Raw genomic sequence first — 19,396 nt, 5'->3', positions numbered from 1 at the left:
AGACAAGAGCCACAAATGTCTGGGGGTGCTGCAGCTCCGCAGCCCCTCTTCGAAAGCCGCCCCTGATAATAACTCAATCTTTGGAACAAAATTATATACCATATTTTCTCGAATACCCTGCACCTTCAAATAAACCGCGCACCCCACTTTTGGGGAGGAGGGGATTTCAACAACGAATGTATTCACGAAAAATTAAAAAACAAATAAACACAAATACAGTAAGACGTACTTGTAGGATAACTCCAAGCACGTTGTGTGCATCCGTCTTCATGACGTGCAGGCAGAGACAGCGTGCCGCCAGCTTCGCTTGCTGTGGGCTGCCAGACAGGGCGAAGTACGTCCACACAGGTGCCAGGTCGTCGGCCACCAAATCAGGAAACACGTCACCTGCAACACAGTGACGTCATTAAAGCAAGTGCGACCAAGATAACCATTTTCAGAAGTAAGAATTCTTAAAAGCTTAACTGCTGAATGATAACATTCGCCAGTCAGCCATCATAATAAGGAACGAGTCGTGATGCTGGTATTCTAGTGTAAGGAATGACAATGTAACGTGAAATAAAAGCAGGGAATAACGCACATTACTATGTACGAGGCGCATCCAGAAAGTAAGTTTCCCTATTTTTTTAAAAAAAAGAACACACACACTTTCAGGAAAACATTTATTGGCAACAGGTACAGCAATGTTTCAGCTATTTTTCAACATAGCCACCATCAGAATTGAGACACTTGTCGTATCGTGGGATCAACTTTTGTATCCCTCTGTCGTAGAACTCTGCCGCCTGTGAATGGAACCAGCGTGTGACAGACGTCTTCAGCTCTTCGTCGTTGCCAAAACGCTCACCGGAGGACAGGAATTTCTTGAGGTGCAAGAAAACGTGAAAATCGCTGGGAACAAGATCAGGACTGTAGGGTGGATGATCAAACAACTCCCAGCCAAATTCCGTCAAAACAGCTGCTGTGTGCCGAGCCGTATGTGGACGAGCATTGTCATGGAGGAGCACAACACCTGCAGTAAGCATTCCACGCCTCTTGTTTTGAATGGCACGTCGCAATTTTCGCAGTGTTTCACAGTAACGGTCAGCGTTCACTGTTTCACCTCTTGGAAGGAAGTCAATGAGCAGAATGCCCTTCCTGTCCCAGAACACCGTGCACATCACTTTCCGTACCGACAGCGTCTGTTTGAATTTCGTCCTGACCGGAGATCCACTATGCCGCCAATGCATTGACTGCTGCTTGGTTTCCGGGGTGAAGTGCGAAATCCAAGTCTCATCGCCCGTGACGATCCTGTCGAGGAACTCGTCGCCGTCATCGTGATACCGTTGCAGAAATGTCAGTGCTGCTCCTAAACGTTGCATTTTGTGTTCGGGTGTCAGGTTTTTCGGCACCCACCTGGCACACACTTTTTTGAACAGCAGGTGCTTAGTGACAATCTCATGCAACAAGGATCGCGATATCTGCGGAAAATGGCTGCTCAGCTCCGTAATCATGAAGCGACAGTTCTCCATGATGCACTGCCGCACCAGCTCAACACGATCATCATTGATGAGGGACGGTCGCCCACTGCGCTCTTCATCATGGACACTTTGACGACCTTCGGAAAACTGCCTACACCAGCGACGCACCATCTGCTTACTCATAATGTTCGGCCCATAGACCTGACAGAGCTGCCGATGAATTTCAATTGGCGCAATGCTTTGTGCATTAAAGAACTTTATCACCGACCGAACCTCGCAGGCGGCGGGAGAAGGAATAAGAGCTCCCATTTCGGACCACTGCTGCCACGCTACTGGCACCAGGCAGGATCTGTCCAGCTGGCATATGATTGATACGTCATAGATCTGTTACGCATGTGCAATTGACACAGCTAATTACGTTTACTTTCAAGGGGAAAAAATCGGGAAACTTACTTTCTGGATGCGCCTCGTAAATAGCAGGAAATAACAGGAAGATCAATTCCCCTGCTAATTGCAGAACTAATCAACTAAACAATAACTGGGTTAGTATTTTTCTGAAAAATTTTTATATTGCAATTTTTAGAGACTGAGGCAAAAGGGTGCAAAACTTGATAGCACAAGCCGAAAGTTCCCCACACTGGTGTCGCACAGAAGTATCCTTCCTTAGTACCAACGCTGTAGAATAGAATTAGACTACAACTTAACTGTTAGAGCAGGATCCTGTTTCATAAAGCTGACAATTCTACAATAATATATCACAATATTGTAGCATTTGTTTTCTGGCAATTCTTCCCTGCTTTGAGAAACATAATTTGTAAATTAAGGCATTCAGAGCTAAAGTGGATCAAGTCCAGGAGCCATAGTTTTGAGATAATAGGACTTAAAGTTAACCTGCTCTAGTGGATTATCTAATTTCACTAGCAATAATTTTATTGCTCCATTCTCAAATTCTAGAAATGTTACAAATGTTATGTTTTATTTAACGACGCTCGCAACTGCAGAGGTTATATCAGCGTCGCCGGATGTGCCGGAATTTTGTCCCGCAGGAGTTCTTATACATGCCAGTAAATCTACTGACATGAGCCTGTCACATTTAAGTACACTTAAATGCCATCGACCTGGCCCGGGATCGAACCCGCAACCTTGGGCATAGAAGGCCAGCGCTATACCAACTCGCCAACCAGGTCGACAAATTCTAGATTTATAAACTATAAACAATTGTGATGTTAACTGATGCAACGCTTTGGTGACTTGAGCCACTATTGCTCAGAACATCGTGAACAAATAATCTGAGCCGAAAGTGACTGGAGTCACCTACCAGCGAATGCCTGGAAATTAAGATTTGGTCTATTACTGCTCGTAAAAGATCCAACTTCAGACAATCAGAAAATGAATTAAACTCAATGTATGAAAATTTGTGACTTAATCCACTTTAGCTCTGAACGCCTCAACTGTCAACAACACATCATAAACACGTCAGAAAAGTCTCAACAAACTGTAAAATTTTGCCTGCCAAGGTAAAACTTTTATGAAACAGAAATCTGACAAATTTTCACGATTTTTCCTGACAGACAGAATGTTTTATGAAGCAAAAATTTGACAATTTGTAGAGTCGTCATTTGTCAAAATGACATACCGTCAGTTCCCACAACTATGGTAGTCCACACCTGTGGAGTAACGGTCAGCGCGTCTGGCCGCGAAACCAGGTGGCCCGGGTTCAAATCCCGGTTGGGGCAAGTTACCTGGTTGAGGTTTTTTCCGGGGTTTTCCCTCAACCCAATACGAGCAAATGCTGGGTAACTTTCGGTAATGTACCCCAGACTCATTTCACCGGCATTATCACCTTCATTTCATTCAGACGCTAAATAACCTAGATGTTGATACAGCATCATAAACTAACCCAATAAAATAAAAAATAAATAAAAAACAACTATGGTCCATTCTATATTTTTGCTGTACTGTAGTTTGAAGTCAAGTCACTGCAGCTATCTACGAATGGTCTAAATTACTTCTACAATGTTCTTTGAATATTTGTATCGTGTGACCATAGTCGTGTTCCAGGACCATAGTTATGGGAAATGACGGTACTGCATTTACAATTGTCAAGTTTTATGAAATAGCCCCAGGATTTCTACACTTTACCTAGATTTTTATACTTTGCCAGGGAGATGAAGATCTTCATTGCCTGAAGATTGTACTCGCTCTTTTTGGTGGTGAGGAGAAAGGCTAAGAGATCCCTTGATACCTCAACTTGAAATGCCAAGCGTGGCATAACGTAGAAATATTCCTAGCGAAAGGCAAAGAAGAAAACATGGCATGAAACTGTCTTGGATTCACATGGCAAAGCACACAGTTGAGGGCCTACTCACGTAAAGCAGTTCCACCGCTCGCTTCCCGACCAAGTCCTTGTCTATATGCAAGCTCCTCGCCATGGCATCGCTGTTCAGACAGTCTTCCACCAGGTTTACCAGCTCCTGGGGTGTCAACATAACAATACCTTATCAGATATGTCAGAAGGTACATCTTCCACAGACAATTTTCGCAATATATTTTTCCGGAAAATTTTCCACTTCAGCAAACTGTAGCTCTCTTTGCTGCCTTTCTTCCAGCCTCAACAGCTGCACATGCATTGCTGACGGAGTATTCTCACTAGTCATCAGCTGGGCTCGCATTTCTATGACCTAAATACTTTTGAAATATGCATGCACTAAAATGATATCAAATCTTGGAAATATGACCCAAAACAAATTGAATACTGTTCAAAATTACTTGGAAAACAATTTTTTATTAACCATTTTATCAAATTGCTTTTTTAAATATTGATTCCTTGCACTTGCCATAGTGAACTCTTCAGCCTATAAAAATAGGAGAAGAAAAAGGGATGATAAATGTCCAACGTCTGTCCTCTGCATTACTAATTTCTTTTGTGCGAGATCGTGCGTATTTGCTTGGTTTCTGCACAAAACCAATCCGCGGAAAGTCTAAAATTCCACATTCAGTATTCCCAACCTAACACACATAACAATTTCCCTCTTCTTACCGCTTAAGTGACATATTGATTTTACTGCTTTAGGCTTTTAACATATTATTTTCAGAGATGTTCAATATAGTAATAATTATAAATTGGAAACTTACCACTGCAATTTCACCTAAATTGCACTGTTAATTATTGTTTTTAAATATTTGCAAAAATTAAGTAAACTCTACAACTCCACTAAAGTTACTGCATTCGTGATGCAAGTAACATTAAGGAAGCCGTGAAAAAATCAACAAGATTCCAGACTCATCATAGACTGGGGGAAAAAAAAAGACAGACGTATATCACGGCCTGCTGGAGTATAGTAAACACAGAAAACATTTTAAAGCAACAATGTTGAAGATAGATATTTTTGTTTTGCAAATTTGCCGTCATTGAACAGAAACCAAGATGGAGATTTCATTGCAACTAATTAGAAATTCCTCTTTCAGGTATGTAATAAACGATCTTTGCACAAAATAATGTACGATACACGAGCGGTATGTTTTCTTTCAATTCTCGGAAATTAAAAAAGCTCAACTACGTTTCGCTTTTTCAAACTTTTCCTCGAACATGGAAACTTGAACATACCGCCACAGTCTACTATATACAGTCACGAAGCTTGAGTTTTGAGGGTGCTAGAAACAATAGACTGTGACGGTTCTATTTTGCATTGCCTGTAATGAGGCGATATTAGCGATCCTAGTGGTGAGCAACTATCTAATGTTTGCATATTTACTACGTATTGAGCTTCGCGACTGTATATACTAGACTGTGATACCGCTCTTGTAATGCATATTACTATTACAGCTATGTTAACAATGTCAGTGACTGTTTATAAATTACTACCTGGCAGTAGCAGGGTTGGAACCTCTTAAATGTTGCATGTTTGAGAGAAGCGAAGGGAGTGAAGGTGAGACCGACCAGCAACAATTTGGCCATATTCCTATGCGCACGCACGCACACACGTAACAATATAATCCATGAATTAGAGAAGGATTAAAAAAAATCAAACACTAGGAACATGAAATAAGACAATCACAGCCATATTCGAAAGTGAATAAATTTTAACCACTTCTGGAAAGTTAGAACGTACAGCTAAAAGAAAACTAAAACATGTAGTATAGTATTACTTTCTAATGGGACAGGTTGTGGAGAGAAAAAAAAACACACGCACACACTCACTCACTTCTTTGCTTCTTTCTTGTTGGTTATACAATATCGCACCAGTAAACGTAAGGGTAAGAGGATGTGAGTCTCTAAGGCGTAGAGCAGAAATTTGCGTTACAATGGATGGAAACCACGTTGAGGATCACCCAGGATGTTGATGAACAAGAACTTATATCTCTGAAGATAATTTTAGGACCCATGTCTTCTTCTTCTTTTAATGGCCAACACTGAAGGATAAGTTCATTTGTTGCTTAGAGCATTGATGTTCCCTGCTTCTTGTAATTTTTTGTTAAGACTGGAACAGACTGGTAGGTGGCTGCCCATTTTGCTGTTGGGTTCTCTGCATTCGTCAGATGAATATATGCCAGCTAGGAAGGTATGTTTGATTGGCTTTTATATTTTTTCCAAAGTTTATTAATGTCTTCGCACAATTTTCTTTGTGTTTCATTTTGGATACTTGTGTTGTATTGTGTGTCTGCTGTCCTTTCAACTAATTGCTGAATAGAATTTTTGTCAAGTTGTTTAACTGCTGTTGTAATTTGGTTTGGATTGGAGCCATGTTTATTAGACTTATTTTCTGTTTTGATGAATGCTACAACCCTTCAAAATATTAAAATTTTTTTAATACCCTGTATACATGATGTTTATATGTCATCATCATCATCATCAATGGCACGACAGCCCTTCATGGGCGCTGGCCTTCTTCAGAAGTTTTCGCCATTCCTCCCTATCCAATGCCAAACTTCTCCAATTTCTAACACCCAAAGTCTTGATGTCATCCATCACACAGTCTTTCCATCTCAATCTCGGTCCCCCAACCTTCCTTCTTTCCATCGGAATAAATTAAAAAACTCTCTTCGCAACCCTATCATCTTGCATTCTCACAACATGCCCGGCCCAATCCAATCTTGTTATTTTTATGAATTTAACAATGTCCGGCTAATTATATAATCTGTACAGTTCGAAATTATATCTTCTTCTCCATGTTCCGTTTTCTCTAACTGGTCCAAAGATTTGCCTAAGAATCTTTCTTTCAAATGTACATAATAATGTCGCATCTGACTTCGACAATGGCCAAGTCTCAGATGCATAAGATAGTACAGACCTTATAAGAGTTTTATACATCATAATTTTTGTACTCCTAAATATAATTTGAGATTTCATATGTCTTCTAAGACCATAAAAGCATCTATTGGCAGATAATATTCGTTTTTTTTTACTCCAGAACTAACATTATTTTTGTTGTTAATTTCAGAGCCAAGATACATAAAACTATGGACAGTTTCAAATTTAAAAGAGCCTATTTCCAAGTAAGGGGGTCCATTTATATTAGCTTTCGTGACTGGCATATACTTTGTTTTTTCTTCATTAATTTGTAAATGCATCCTTCTTGCTGCCTTTTCCAGCTTAATAAAGGCCTCTTTCATTGCTGCCTGACTTCTTCCTATCATATCTAAGTCATCAGTGTAAGCCAGCACCTGAATCGACTTATAGAAAATGTTGTTGTTGTTTTCTAATGCCAGGCGTTTGACAATAAAGTCATTTGACCTCTTGCACTCCAGTATTTTTCAAAGATATTATCATGACCAGCCACTGAAGCACAGATTTTGAGTGTTCCGAATCCATTTCTTGGTTTGAGTTTCACAATGGGCAGTTAGGGGACTGATATATTCCAATTCTATGCAGGTGTTTAGCCAAACAATCATGGCCTGTTGCCAATCTAAATGCAGCTACAGACGATTTTCGTGGTAAATCGGGAATTAACTGTGGATTTTGATGCAGAGAGTTCCATTTTTTCCCTTGGGATTGTGCTATCAAATTTTGTTTGTTGAAGTCTAAGTATGTAGATTTAATAAATCTCTTCACAGAGTAATACGTAGATTTAGTAACAGGTCTGTAAGTAGCAGTGCTGCCCTTCTTTGCTAAAGCATCTGCATCTGAATCAACTTATAGAAAATAGTTCCCCTAGTATTAATACGTGAATCCCTCATGACTTTCTCCAGTGCTATATTAAAAAGGAGACAGATGTTTATATGTGCCTGGGTTTTATTTTCAGATCGACATGCTGCTATAATAAGGGTTTAAATGATTTTATTACCCATCGTACCCTCGTAGAGCAAATTAACGACGATGAATTTCAAATTCCACGGTAGATACGAAAAATACAGCATGTTGGTGAATAATGTCTGACCTGCATGGCCTCCTGGTCCACCAGCAGGGAGCCCACCCTGGCACACAGGCTCTTCACGATCGGCGGAACTGGTGATTCGGCAAGCGACTTGGACTTCCTCCTCCCCTTCCTCTTCTTCGTCTCGGAGATTCTTCTCAAGTTCTCGTACTCACTCTGCAAAACAACAACACAGTTTGCGTCAGCTACAGAATCAGTCCAGCCATCTCTAGCCGCAACACTCAGCTCAGCACTTGCCAGCAGCTGCCCGTAGTCCCCGCACGCGTAGTCCTCGTCACTGATGTAGGTGCGCAGGAAGTCCAGCAGGCCCTCCTCCTCCGCCAAGGTGTCCACCAGCACCAGCAGGCTCTTGTAGGCCTTCTCCTGGTCCCCCATGGACTCCGACAGCTTCCCTGCTGCTACTTTTCTGATCCAGCTCACCTGCTTGGCTGGGTAGGCCAGGACTTCAGGCTTTGTGTACGTAGAGACAAGAGCTCGCAGCCAAGCACGGGCTCTGCAACAACGAGTAGAGCTTCAGACTATGAGCGATATCCCTGAGTTTCTTTTCTTTCGAAGAAAGTTAATATTCATTTTTATATTCAAATTAATCTTAGATACAGAGGCAGAACATATTATTATTATTATTATTATTATTATCATCTTCATCATCATCATCATCATCATCATCAGAGCCTGGATTTGTACGCAAAATGCATATTGAATGCAAACTAATTGAACATATTGAAACATACCTCTCCAAGGTTCTATGTTTCATACCAGCAATACTGGGGCACATCTACTTTGACAAGATGTTAAAGTATGATATAATATAATATAATATTGTTTTATTAATTCAGTCTAACTGACATATCACAAATATAAAAAGTCAATGACACTTACACAGATAACCTGTGCAGTACACACGACCTTAAATGTGAGTATTTTCGACAACAATTTAATAAATTTTAATATCGCGTCATATAGGATTCTCTACATAATAAGTAATATATTTCAGATTGATTTCACCATAACAAGTAATGAACCATTGAGACAAGACTAGAAGCAAAACATCCAATTAATGAAATTATAAAGTTTAAAGAGGAATGAAATGTTTTTATCATGTTCACAGTTTTATGATGTTATAATTTAACACAACACAGCACTGCAGCCACAATTTTATATCATTATTATGTATTTAATTTTCATATCTGTACATTAATTTTAGATTGTTAATTACCATAAGTCAATTTTAAATAGTTATTATTTTCATTATTAAATGGTTGTGATTAATCATTCGTTCCACAATATGAGACAAAATGTACAAGATATTGTGTGTAAAAAAGCCTGATGATGCCCGAAGGGCGAAAACGTTTGCTTAACTTTTAATTTTTATATTTGTATAGTACACAATGATCACTCACATGGGTAAGTGTCATTGACTTTTTATATTTGTGATATGTCAATTACACTGAATCAATAAAACAATATTATATTATATTATATTGACTATCTGAACATTTCAACATGCTTTCTAAGAAGATGTTATTAAAGGCAATGAGGATTATCAAAATGGTGCACTGGAGTTAACAACAGAAGACCAAGCTGAATTTAAAATAACTAATAAATATCTATACTGATATTGTTATTGTTTAGTGAACGGTCCGAAGACAGGTCTGAACCTCACAAGTGATACCAACAAGGCACCGCTTATGTGGCATCTAGGCCAGGGGATAATGGGATAGGGTGGCTAGTTCCTTTCCCTCTCCATTGCATACATCGCCGATTAGCTATGCACTGCCTGCTCTACTACTAAGATTTATTTCAAATCATCCGTCCTCAAGTGAGGTTGATCACTGGATTCGGAATTAACAAACATAAAAGATAAAGGGAAATGAAACGAGCAAAATAATGATTCGATTTGTACATCATCATCATCATATCCCTCACGTATTAGACCCTACAGGATCTGTTACGGTCTCATGGCAGCGCTTTCGTGGTCTTCCCAATCTCCTCTTTCCTCTTGGTACATAAGTAAGAATCTGTTGAGGCCATCTAGTGCGATCCATCCTTTCGACATGTTTTTTCCACTGAAGTCGATATTGTTGAACAAAATTAACTATAGGATCCATTTTGAGTTCCTGCAATATGTCCACATTTTTACGGTGTTCCAGCAAAGAGCATCCCGCTGTTCGTCTCATGAACCTCATTTCAGCTGTCGTCAGCCTTTGCTCATCAGCTTTTCTGATTGTCCATGCCTCGCTACCGTAAGTGAGGACCGGTCGAGCTAGTGTCTTATATACCTTTAGCCTTGTATGTTTCTGAACATGGGAGGATTTGAAGACGGCGTTAATGATGCCAGTGATTTTTATAAATTTAGATATTTTGTTTGACATATCTTCATCAGTGATGTAAGAGAGGTTACAACCTAAATAGTTAAATGAATTAACACGTTCAATTAAAGTATTATTTATCATGATCTTACTTGGAATTGGGTTCTCTCCCGAAAATGCCATGACTTTTGTTTTCTCTTTTGAGATTTCCATATTGAAATCAGAGGCGATTATTTGCAAATTATAAATGGCTCTTTGTAAAGCATCCTCTGTTTTAGCGATAATAACCTGATCGTCGGCAAACATTAGTGTATCGAGAACTGTGTTTCGATTAATTTGAATTCCAGCGTGATGACTTTGCCTCCAAATGTATAAAATATGGTTCATATATATAACAAACAACAGAGGGGAAAGACCGCACCCTTGTCTGACACCTTGGTTGATGGAAGTCCAGCTAGTAGTGCCGCGTTCAGTTCTTATGGCAATTTCATTTTGTTGATATAAATTATAAATGGAGAGAATGATTTGGTTTGGCACATTATCATAGCGTAAAATCTCTAAAAGTTTATTTCTGTCAACTCTATCAAAAGCTTTTACGAAATCAATAAAAGCTAAGTGGGTTGGAATATTAAATTCTCTGTGCTTTTCAATTAAAATCTTCATGGTGAAATAGCCGTCACAACATGATCTTCCTTTTCGGAATCCAGCCGGATTTGTACATTAAAACAAAAATTTACGTGTTAACATATAGATGATAGTGTAGAATTTGAAGAGAGGCCTTCAGAATTTCCATTACAATCTTCTGAACCTCATAAAAGGGAATTTGAAAGGATTTAAGGATATTACATGTAAATTTTGGTAAACAACCCCTCGCTCCAAATAGCAAGCCTGTAACATCCCAGTTGTAAAGCGAAATGCCATATTTTTCACTGAGGTATGGAAGACAAGGTACATATTTGAGGAGCATCGTTTCAAAACGTATTATGTGCCCCTTACAATTTTTTTACATGAACGACGAAAAGCTGGATTACTCATAAACCGGAGAAGTTTTCAAAACACTACACAAAACCACTTTTAAGTACTGGTTTAACAGTTTACAAATATGACGACTTGGAACCAACAGACTTCACAGCATGAAAGATAAAGAAATAAAAAGTAACAAATTTAATTTCGTCCACTGGGGGACTTAATACGTTTTGAAACGATGCTCCTCATTTAGCTCGCTTGTCATCATTTATCTGCAGTGCTTGATTTGTGTCTCGTTTAAAGCAAATCGTAGGGTATATAAAAAATATAAATTGATACAAACATACAACATTAATTAAATGAATTAATAAACAATAAATCAACACAATAAGACAGGGTGAAGCTGAATGCAATATGAAATAACTGAATCGCTGCATAAACTTACAGAACAAAGTAACCAATCATTAAGGGACTCTTCAATTAAGCAACTAGATATCTGTCGTTTTGTATGACACAATAAAGAATTATCAAGCGAGTTGGCTCAAATGGCCAGCTAGGGTTTTTCATGGTTTCCCTCAGTCACAAAGGCAAATGGAAAATGCTGGATTCGCAGTGAAGGACCTGCCCTTTAGCAGATAACTATGACTGACGAATTAATGCAATACGAAGAGGAAATGAGAAACAAAATGATAGCTTCATCATGATACCCTAGGTCTGTGTAGAGTTGGATAAGTTACTTTTTACAAAATTATAACTGTGTTATGAAATATTTCCCAAACCTAGAATGTACCTCATCTCAAAGAAAATAATGTATGCCTATAAACTAAGTACATGAAAAAAAAAGGGGTCACAATGGTAGTTAAATGTACCTTTTAAAAATATCTAAGGACTTTTTCTCACATAATAAACATTAAGTCAAAGTGTATCATAATATATGAGAGGCACAATATATTTAAAAAACCATAATATGCTTTTAGTAACAGCAATAATGATTACACTGTCTGAGATTCTTACAACAAAACATATTACAAATGATACTACTGTACATATATTTGTAACGATATTTTCGTTACGGTACTTACTGATAAATGTAACTTCGTTATCTAATAATCTGCAGCACTACAAGCCAACTGCTGATCTCATGCCACATGATGATCATTCAACCAGAATAGAGGTATCGTGTGGTTAGCACGGTGTTACAGCTGGCTTTTTGTTACAGTTATAGTTAATTCTATTATGACTATTACACCACAGAGAATTAGCATTATCAGAAATGTGAAATCGGTGTAGGTACAATTGAGTGACAATGTGACCTGTTCTGGCTCTTGTTAAAAATGTTTGAACATGTCTGGGCAAGTTTTTGTACATTTCCAGGTCATTTGGTTTCTTTTGTATGGACTGTAAAATTTTTCCTTTGTCAGAAGAGAGCCAATTGTTGATCCATAGGTTTGTAAAATGAGACTTTACTGAAGCAAAAGCACTGGATAGAGATATCACTTGAAGAGGTCTTGGTTGCAAATATGTTGCCTGTTTTGCAATATTATCGACTTTCTCGTTTCCAGGTATACCACAATGACTAGGTATCCATTGAAATGTTATTTCCTTTTGGAGTTCTTTTAGTGAGGGACTATTTTACCTCCGGAGAATTTTACACTGAGGGACTCCATGAATCAATAATATAATGAACACCGATCAAAATACCCCTCATTTCTCGTGAAAAACAACAACTGAATAGACTACAGTGGACTATAGTGGACTTTATGTTGTCAGCAAACAGCTGGATATATTAAGAAGATTGATTGATAGTTAATTCTATTTAAATAATAATGCAGTTACTGAGCATTACTTTAAAAAAGTAACTGTTCCTAGTAACATGTTACTACCAAGGTATATAACAACATTCCAATACCAGAACTTCCGTGCAAAGATGCTACAGCCTATTTTCAGAGTAATAACAGACCTTGATTGTTTTGGCAACCCACCTGCACAAAAAAGAAATTACCGAATCACTGAATGGCAGTAGAGCTTTGAATAACAGTAATTCTTAATACACTTACGTCTTCATAAGATGCTGGCTGTGGTGGAAGCAGGCCCGTGACTGGTCATCGAACAAGCACCACAGCTGCAGCAGGTTCTCCATCCTGTCCCTGGCGGGCAGACTGCAGCTCACCATGAACTGCACGAGCACACGCTCGATCAGGGGCCTGGGGAGAGTGCAACGCCAAGACAATGAAAACCATGAAACAGGCTTATGCACTAAAAGCTGAAGAGTGGCAAACTTACCAAAGTATAGGATCTCACGGAAACAAAATATTAGCCATGAAATGGGAAATATTAAGGTATATGTACACCTTTACATACAATAGTAATATGCGTTACAAGAGCGGTATGTTGAAGTTTTCATGTTCGAGGAAAAGTTTGAAAAAGCGAAACGTAGTTGAGCTTTTTTAATTTCCAAGAATTTAAAGAAAACATACCGCTCGTGTATCGTACATTATTTTGTGCGAAGATCATTTTTTACATACCTGAAAGAGGAATTTCTAATTAGTTGCAATGAAATCTCCATCTTGATTTCTGTTCAATGACGGCAATTTTGGAAAACAAAAATATCTATCTTCAACATTGTTGCTTTAAAATGTTTTCTGTGTTTACTATACTCCAGCAGGCTGTGATATATGTCTGTCTTTTTTTTCCCCCAGTCTATAAATGCGAACTTAAAACAAACAGCTTCCTTAATGTTACATGCATCACGAAATGCAGTAACTTTAGTGGAGTTGTAGAGTTTACTTAATTTTTGCAAATATTTAAAAACAATAATTAACAGTGCAATTTAGGTGAAATTGCAGTGGTAAGTTTCCAATTTATAATTATTACTATATTGAACGTCTCTAAAAATAATATGTTAAAAGCCTAAAGCAGTAAAATGAATATGTCACTTAAGCGGTAAGAAGAGGGAAATTGTTATGTGTGTTCAGTTGGGAATACTGAATGTGGAATTTTAGACTTACCGCAAGTTTGTTTTGTGTGGAAACCAGGCAAATACGCACGATCTCGCACAAAAAATTTTGTTTTGTATAATTTTGCTCTGTAAAATTTTTATACAATTTAGAATGGTACCAGAAAGAGAATGAAGTGAACAGATCCCTTGAAATTATGTCTAAATTGTTTTTAAAAATTATTTTGTTTATAATTTTGACATGCAACTTGAAACATGATAGCTCATGCAGTTTTTAAGATAGAGCCACAATTTCTTCACTGTTTTATAGCTAAAACTATTCTTTAGTGCCTGACATAGAGCTATTTTTTATTTTTATTTACATTAATTAAATATTACCATATATGTAACTTACAATAATATTTTATGTTGCATAAATCATGTAAAAAATCCATAGATAATTATTAATTATATTAATGTTATTTTACTCATTGTCAGGCACTGGGGGACATTTCAACCTTCAAAATGACACCAATATCTTCTTGGTATCACCATACTTGACTGAGATATCATGTTTGAAAGAATTAAATATTCTAAAATTACTATTTACAGGAAATGAGCCACAAACTTTCAGAGCCTAGAAGACTGCATCATCATGTCACCCCTTAAGCAGCTTCATGTCGGTCCTGTTTCAGCTCCTTTCTGCCCCTCAAATACCTCCTCCTTGTTTTAACTTCAGGTGTTGAATGTTTTTTTTGGCATTTGGTCCCTATTTCCATTGATGCAACAAATCCTGCGATGGTGTTTGTCCCAGGGCTTATGCCCATCCTCCTCAGAATTGTAATTTCTACTTTTGGACTCTTATTAAAATGACATACAACATCATTGACACACAAATTTACAGTTTTATGACTAACAGTAAAAGATTATAAATTATGCAAATCTAGTCTTTCAGGTAGAGCTCCCTGTAAAGCAGATTTGAATAATTTCAAGGGAAAAATTGTTCCGGGGCCGGGTATCGATCCCGGGACCTCTGGTTGAATGTACCAGTTGAAATTATTCAAATCTGCTTTACAGGGAGCTTTACTTGAAAGACTAGATTTGCATAATATATACGTCACTGTGTATGTTAACAGAAAACCACAATTCCAAGTCACACAGAGATTGTGTGCACTCGATGTGGGTCTCTGGCGTTTTGTCAGCCCACGTGAGTTGTGTGGATATAAAGGGAAAAGTTGAGATGGTGTCAGGTGGAGTTCTCAGGTAGCTCAGAGCACTGGTACATTCAACCAGAGGTCCCGGGATCGATACCCGGCCCCGGAACAATTTTTCCCTTGAAATTATTCAGATTATAAATTACTTCATTATGTAAAAAAGTTTTTTCAATCTAATGATCATGCCCACATATCTATGCATCTATTTCGGGACTAGAAAGAAGTTTATTTTACAAGCAATGCTGGACAAGGGGATTGACTGCTACGAAGATCACTCCAAAAGTAGCCTAAGTGACCGTGGCTGATGACGCAGCATTTTGGAAAATGGGACTTATCTGAAAAACCGTAAGGCATAAATCGAAAATTCTTATACCAAATTAAAGGGGAGAAAATTCTCTATTAAAATAGCTATATTTTGAAAATTCTAATTATTCATCATTTTTTGCATTTTGTGGGTGTACATATACCTTAAAACTAACAGGCTTAAAGAAAAATAGTCACTGCGTACAATTCGTTACCTGTACAGGCTAGACCTGTGCCTAGTGCCGTACATGTGCATCACTGTGTTGGCAATCCACGCTGCTTGCTGCAGTAAGTCCACGCCCGAGTCCAGGAGGTGCCTATACACAAGCCCCAGCGTCAACAGTGCCTCCTTGTACACCAATTCCTGCAGGCAGCAATGCGGACCTTGAGTTATGCCATGTCAGTCTCAGAATTTAAAAGAATTTAAATTTTTAAATACCAATGGCTGTTCAATGTGTGAAAATCCTATCTTCTACAGCATTCTTACATGTCTGTTATATGCCAAATGCTTCAGAATGTCTAAAAAAAAGTGTCTTCACGGGTTGATTTTAATCATATTACTTACATGTCTGTTATATGCCAAATTCTTCAGAATGTCTAAAGGTACGGTCACACGTCGCTACTTTTGCAGCAATGCAGTACAAAAAACTGCACAACTCTTGTACTGCGACGTGTGAACAACGGTGCAACCCGAAAAGTAGTGGCTGCCGAACCTGCTGCTCGCTAATTTTTCATGCTGCGCGCAGCTTAAAGGTAGCGACGTGTGAACAGGGTTCTCAGGGTTGCAGCCGCAGCATTTTTGATATCGGTTTTGTTGAAACTTTTGCTGCGGTTGTGACCAGTGTTGCCACCCAAATGTGCCAATGATACTTTTATTGTTTGGATGTATTTTAATGTTAGATGTGATGAAAATAAATTATTTGTAAGAGTTATTAAATGCACAACACAGTCTGAGCATATTTTCTGACGACATAATTCAATTTTTTAGATTTCTGTAGCGTAGTTTCAAACAGGAGGGTTGCCAACATTGATTACGTGAATATGCTGTTGGTTATCATTTAAATATACAGGCGTTTTTAAAAGCTTCATAGTAAAAATAATGCCAATTTCTGAATACTAGTTAGGACAGAAAAGCAAATAATATATAAGTAAGCTTTCGCACGAGTTTATTAATAGTGCGAACATAACCACAAAATGTACACTGAGAAGTCAACACGGAGATGGAAACCTGCAGCATGACTGCGGCTGCAAAAGTAGCGCCTTGTGTGTGAACAGACTCGCAATCTCCAGTTGCAACTTTTGCTGCACTCGGGTTGCGCAGCACAAAAAGTAGTGTGCAGCGCGCTACTTTTGGCTTAAGTGTGAACACGACACGCAACTTTTGCAACTGGAGTACAAAAGTTGCGCAGCAAAAATAACGACGTGTGACCATACCTTTAGAAAGGCATCTTCATGGATTGATTTTAATCATATTACTTACATGTCTGTTATATGCCAAATTCTTCAGAATGTCTAAGAAAGGCATCTTCATGGGTTGATTTTAATCACATTACTTACATGTCTGTTATATGCCAAATGCTTCAGAATGTCTAAAAAAAAGCATCTTCGTTACTTACATGTTTGTCACATGCCAAATTCTTCAAAATGTCTAGAAAAGGCATCTCCTTGCAGATGCCTGGATTCATTTTAATTGTCTTACGTATTCCCTTCACCAGTTCAATTCGCAATGTGATATCTTTGTCTCCTTCCTGATTCTGCAACAACTGTAGAATTTCTTCTTTGTCAGCAGGAAGGTTATTGAAAAATTTTGGCGCAGTTTTGACTAGCAGTCTGCGTCCATAAGCTGACTTGTTGATACTGAACCAACAGAAATAAAACAAACATTACTGAAACAATTCAGCCCTGTTGCAAAGCTCTATAACAAACTATAATTACATAAATGTTGAATCTTTCGTACACTACTTTTAACACTTGAATATAAATAATTGATTAAATGGCGATCTTACTCGTGTTAATTATGTAAGCATGTGCGGCTTACAGCTGTTTCGGTGCTATTCGACACCATCCTCAGAGCCTACTAGATCTCGGCGCTATCTCAACTTTGCTGCCTGTTGTGTGGGTGCGTTCGTGTGATGAAGAGTTGTGTCAAATAGTGTGTGTGTTCTGAAATTGATCTGTGTGTTGAGAATTTGATCATGGTATGTTTTAGTGTGTCTGTATATTTCATATTGGTCTAGTGTGTTGAGTTTTTGGTTTTTGGGTTGTATGTGTAGGATTTCCATGTCTGTATTTATGTTATTGTATGTGTGGTTAGCATTAGTTATGTGTTCGGCATATGCAGATGTATTGTGTCCTTTGGTTATTGCTTTAATGTGTTCTTTGTATCGAGTTTGGAATGATCTGCCTCTCTGTCCAATGTAGAAACTGTCGCAACTATTACATGTGAGTTTGTATACGCCTGTGTGGTTGTATTTATTTGTTTGTGTGTTGAGATGTCTTTGTAGTGTGTTTTCTGTTCTGTATGCTATGTTGTATTTCTGTTTTCTGAATGAGGATGCGATCTTGTGTGTGTTTTTGTTTTCTTATGTTAGTGTGATGTATTTCTTGTGTTCTTGTGTTTGTTGAGTTTTTGTTTTGTCTTCCTTATGATGTTGTCTATTATGTTTGGGTTATAACCGTTTTCTTGTGCTATGTATTTGATTGTGTTCACTTCTTCATTGTAGTGTTGTTGACTCATGGGTATGTTGAGTAATCTGTGTACCATTGTCCTGAATGCAGCATGTTTGTGTTGTGTGGGGTGGTTAGATGTGTTGTGTATGTGTGTGGTGGTGGTGGTTGGTTTTCTGTATATTTTGAAGGTGTGTTTGTTGTCAACTTTTGTTATGGTGATGTCTAGGAAATTTATGGAGTTATTGTTTTCAAGTTCCAGTGTGTATTGGAGTTTTGGGTGTATTTTGTTTATGTATTGGTGTAGTTTGTGTATTTATCGTTTGTTTCCTTTGTATAGTATGAGTATGTCGTCTACGTATCTGTGCCAATATATTATGTTGTCTGCATATTTGTTGTGTTCATTGTTGAGTATGTATGTTTGTTCTATGTTGACACAATTTTTCTTGCAAAATATTTAGTAGGTAAGAAAAAAGAAATAATGCACGAAAAAAGCTACAGGCTTCACTTATTAACCACGCACTCCTGGATGCAGTGAATCTCGATGTAACATTGTAGTGTGACATCATTGGAGTAGCCTCCACACTGCGTGGCAAAGCTCAGTGTAGTTTACATTTGTCAACTAAGCAAAAAAAAAAAAATGCATTTCTGTGTTTCGATCTGTTTCAAGATATTCAGTATCTTGCGAGCTTTCTTGATGTGATACTTACTAATGCTTGAACTTCCACCAAAGATTACGGTAGCTAAGAAAGAAAGAGGGGTTCTCGCTGGAGAACATGTGAGCCAGGAGGGACAATGAGGTCTTCTTGCGTTCGGTATCCTGGACCTCCTGCAGAAAGTCACTCAGATGGTTCCACAAGAACAGCAGCAGGTTGGGGTTCAGCATGTGCACCTCATACATCACTTCCAGTTCACGTCCACTGATCTTGGTCTGCGGATCAGATCCATCTGACTCCAGGCTCCGTGCCAGTAACTGCCAGCCAATAAGAACAGCCACATCAAACTCTCGAAATGACATCTTTATAACAATCGCAAAAGTCGATAGAAATGTTCATCTGAATGAGAAACAGCAACTGCTTCTGCGGCTAGGAGTTCCCTCATTGGTTTCTAAGACCTCTTGGATCCTGTGCCCACTTTTTTGTTACAGGAATTCACTAATTAAATTACGTAC

General features: G+C 38.3%; 1 protein-coding gene across 4 annotated transcripts in view; it reads right to left on the bottom strand.

The window, feature by feature from the left end:
* The window catches only part of LOC138713077 (sister chromatid cohesion protein PDS5 homolog B-B-like), a 50,498-nt gene that overhangs the window by 22,931 nt on the left and 8,171 nt on the right, over window positions 1-19,396 (bottom strand). For all 4 annotated transcript variants that reach the window (XM_069844822.1, XM_069844821.1, XM_069844820.1 and 1 more), the window contains 9 exons: window positions 18,936-19,198; window positions 17,175-17,415; window positions 15,774-15,922; window positions 13,164-13,310; window positions 8,069-8,324; window positions 7,835-7,987; window positions 3,827-3,931; window positions 3,600-3,744; window positions 230-387 (listed from right to left, as the gene is read on the bottom strand). In XM_069844822.1, the coding sequence (XP_069700923.1) occupies window positions 230-387; window positions 3,600-3,744; window positions 3,827-3,931; window positions 7,835-7,987; window positions 8,069-8,324; window positions 13,164-13,310; window positions 15,774-15,922; window positions 17,175-17,415; window positions 18,936-19,198 (1,617 nt within the window). The remainder of the gene's footprint in view (window positions 1-229; window positions 388-3,599; window positions 3,745-3,826; window positions 3,932-7,834; window positions 7,988-8,068; window positions 8,325-13,163; window positions 13,311-15,773; window positions 15,923-17,174; window positions 17,416-18,935; window positions 19,199-19,396) is intronic.

Source organism: Periplaneta americana, chromosome 14, assembly GCF_040183065.1.
Source record: "Periplaneta americana isolate PAMFEO1 chromosome 14, P.americana_PAMFEO1_priV1, whole genome shotgun sequence".
Lineage (NCBI taxonomy): Eukaryota > Metazoa > Arthropoda > Insecta > Blattodea > Blattidae > Periplaneta > Periplaneta americana.
The sequence above is the reverse complement of the archived record's forward strand: the minus strand, read 5'-3'. Positions and strand labels throughout refer to the sequence as shown.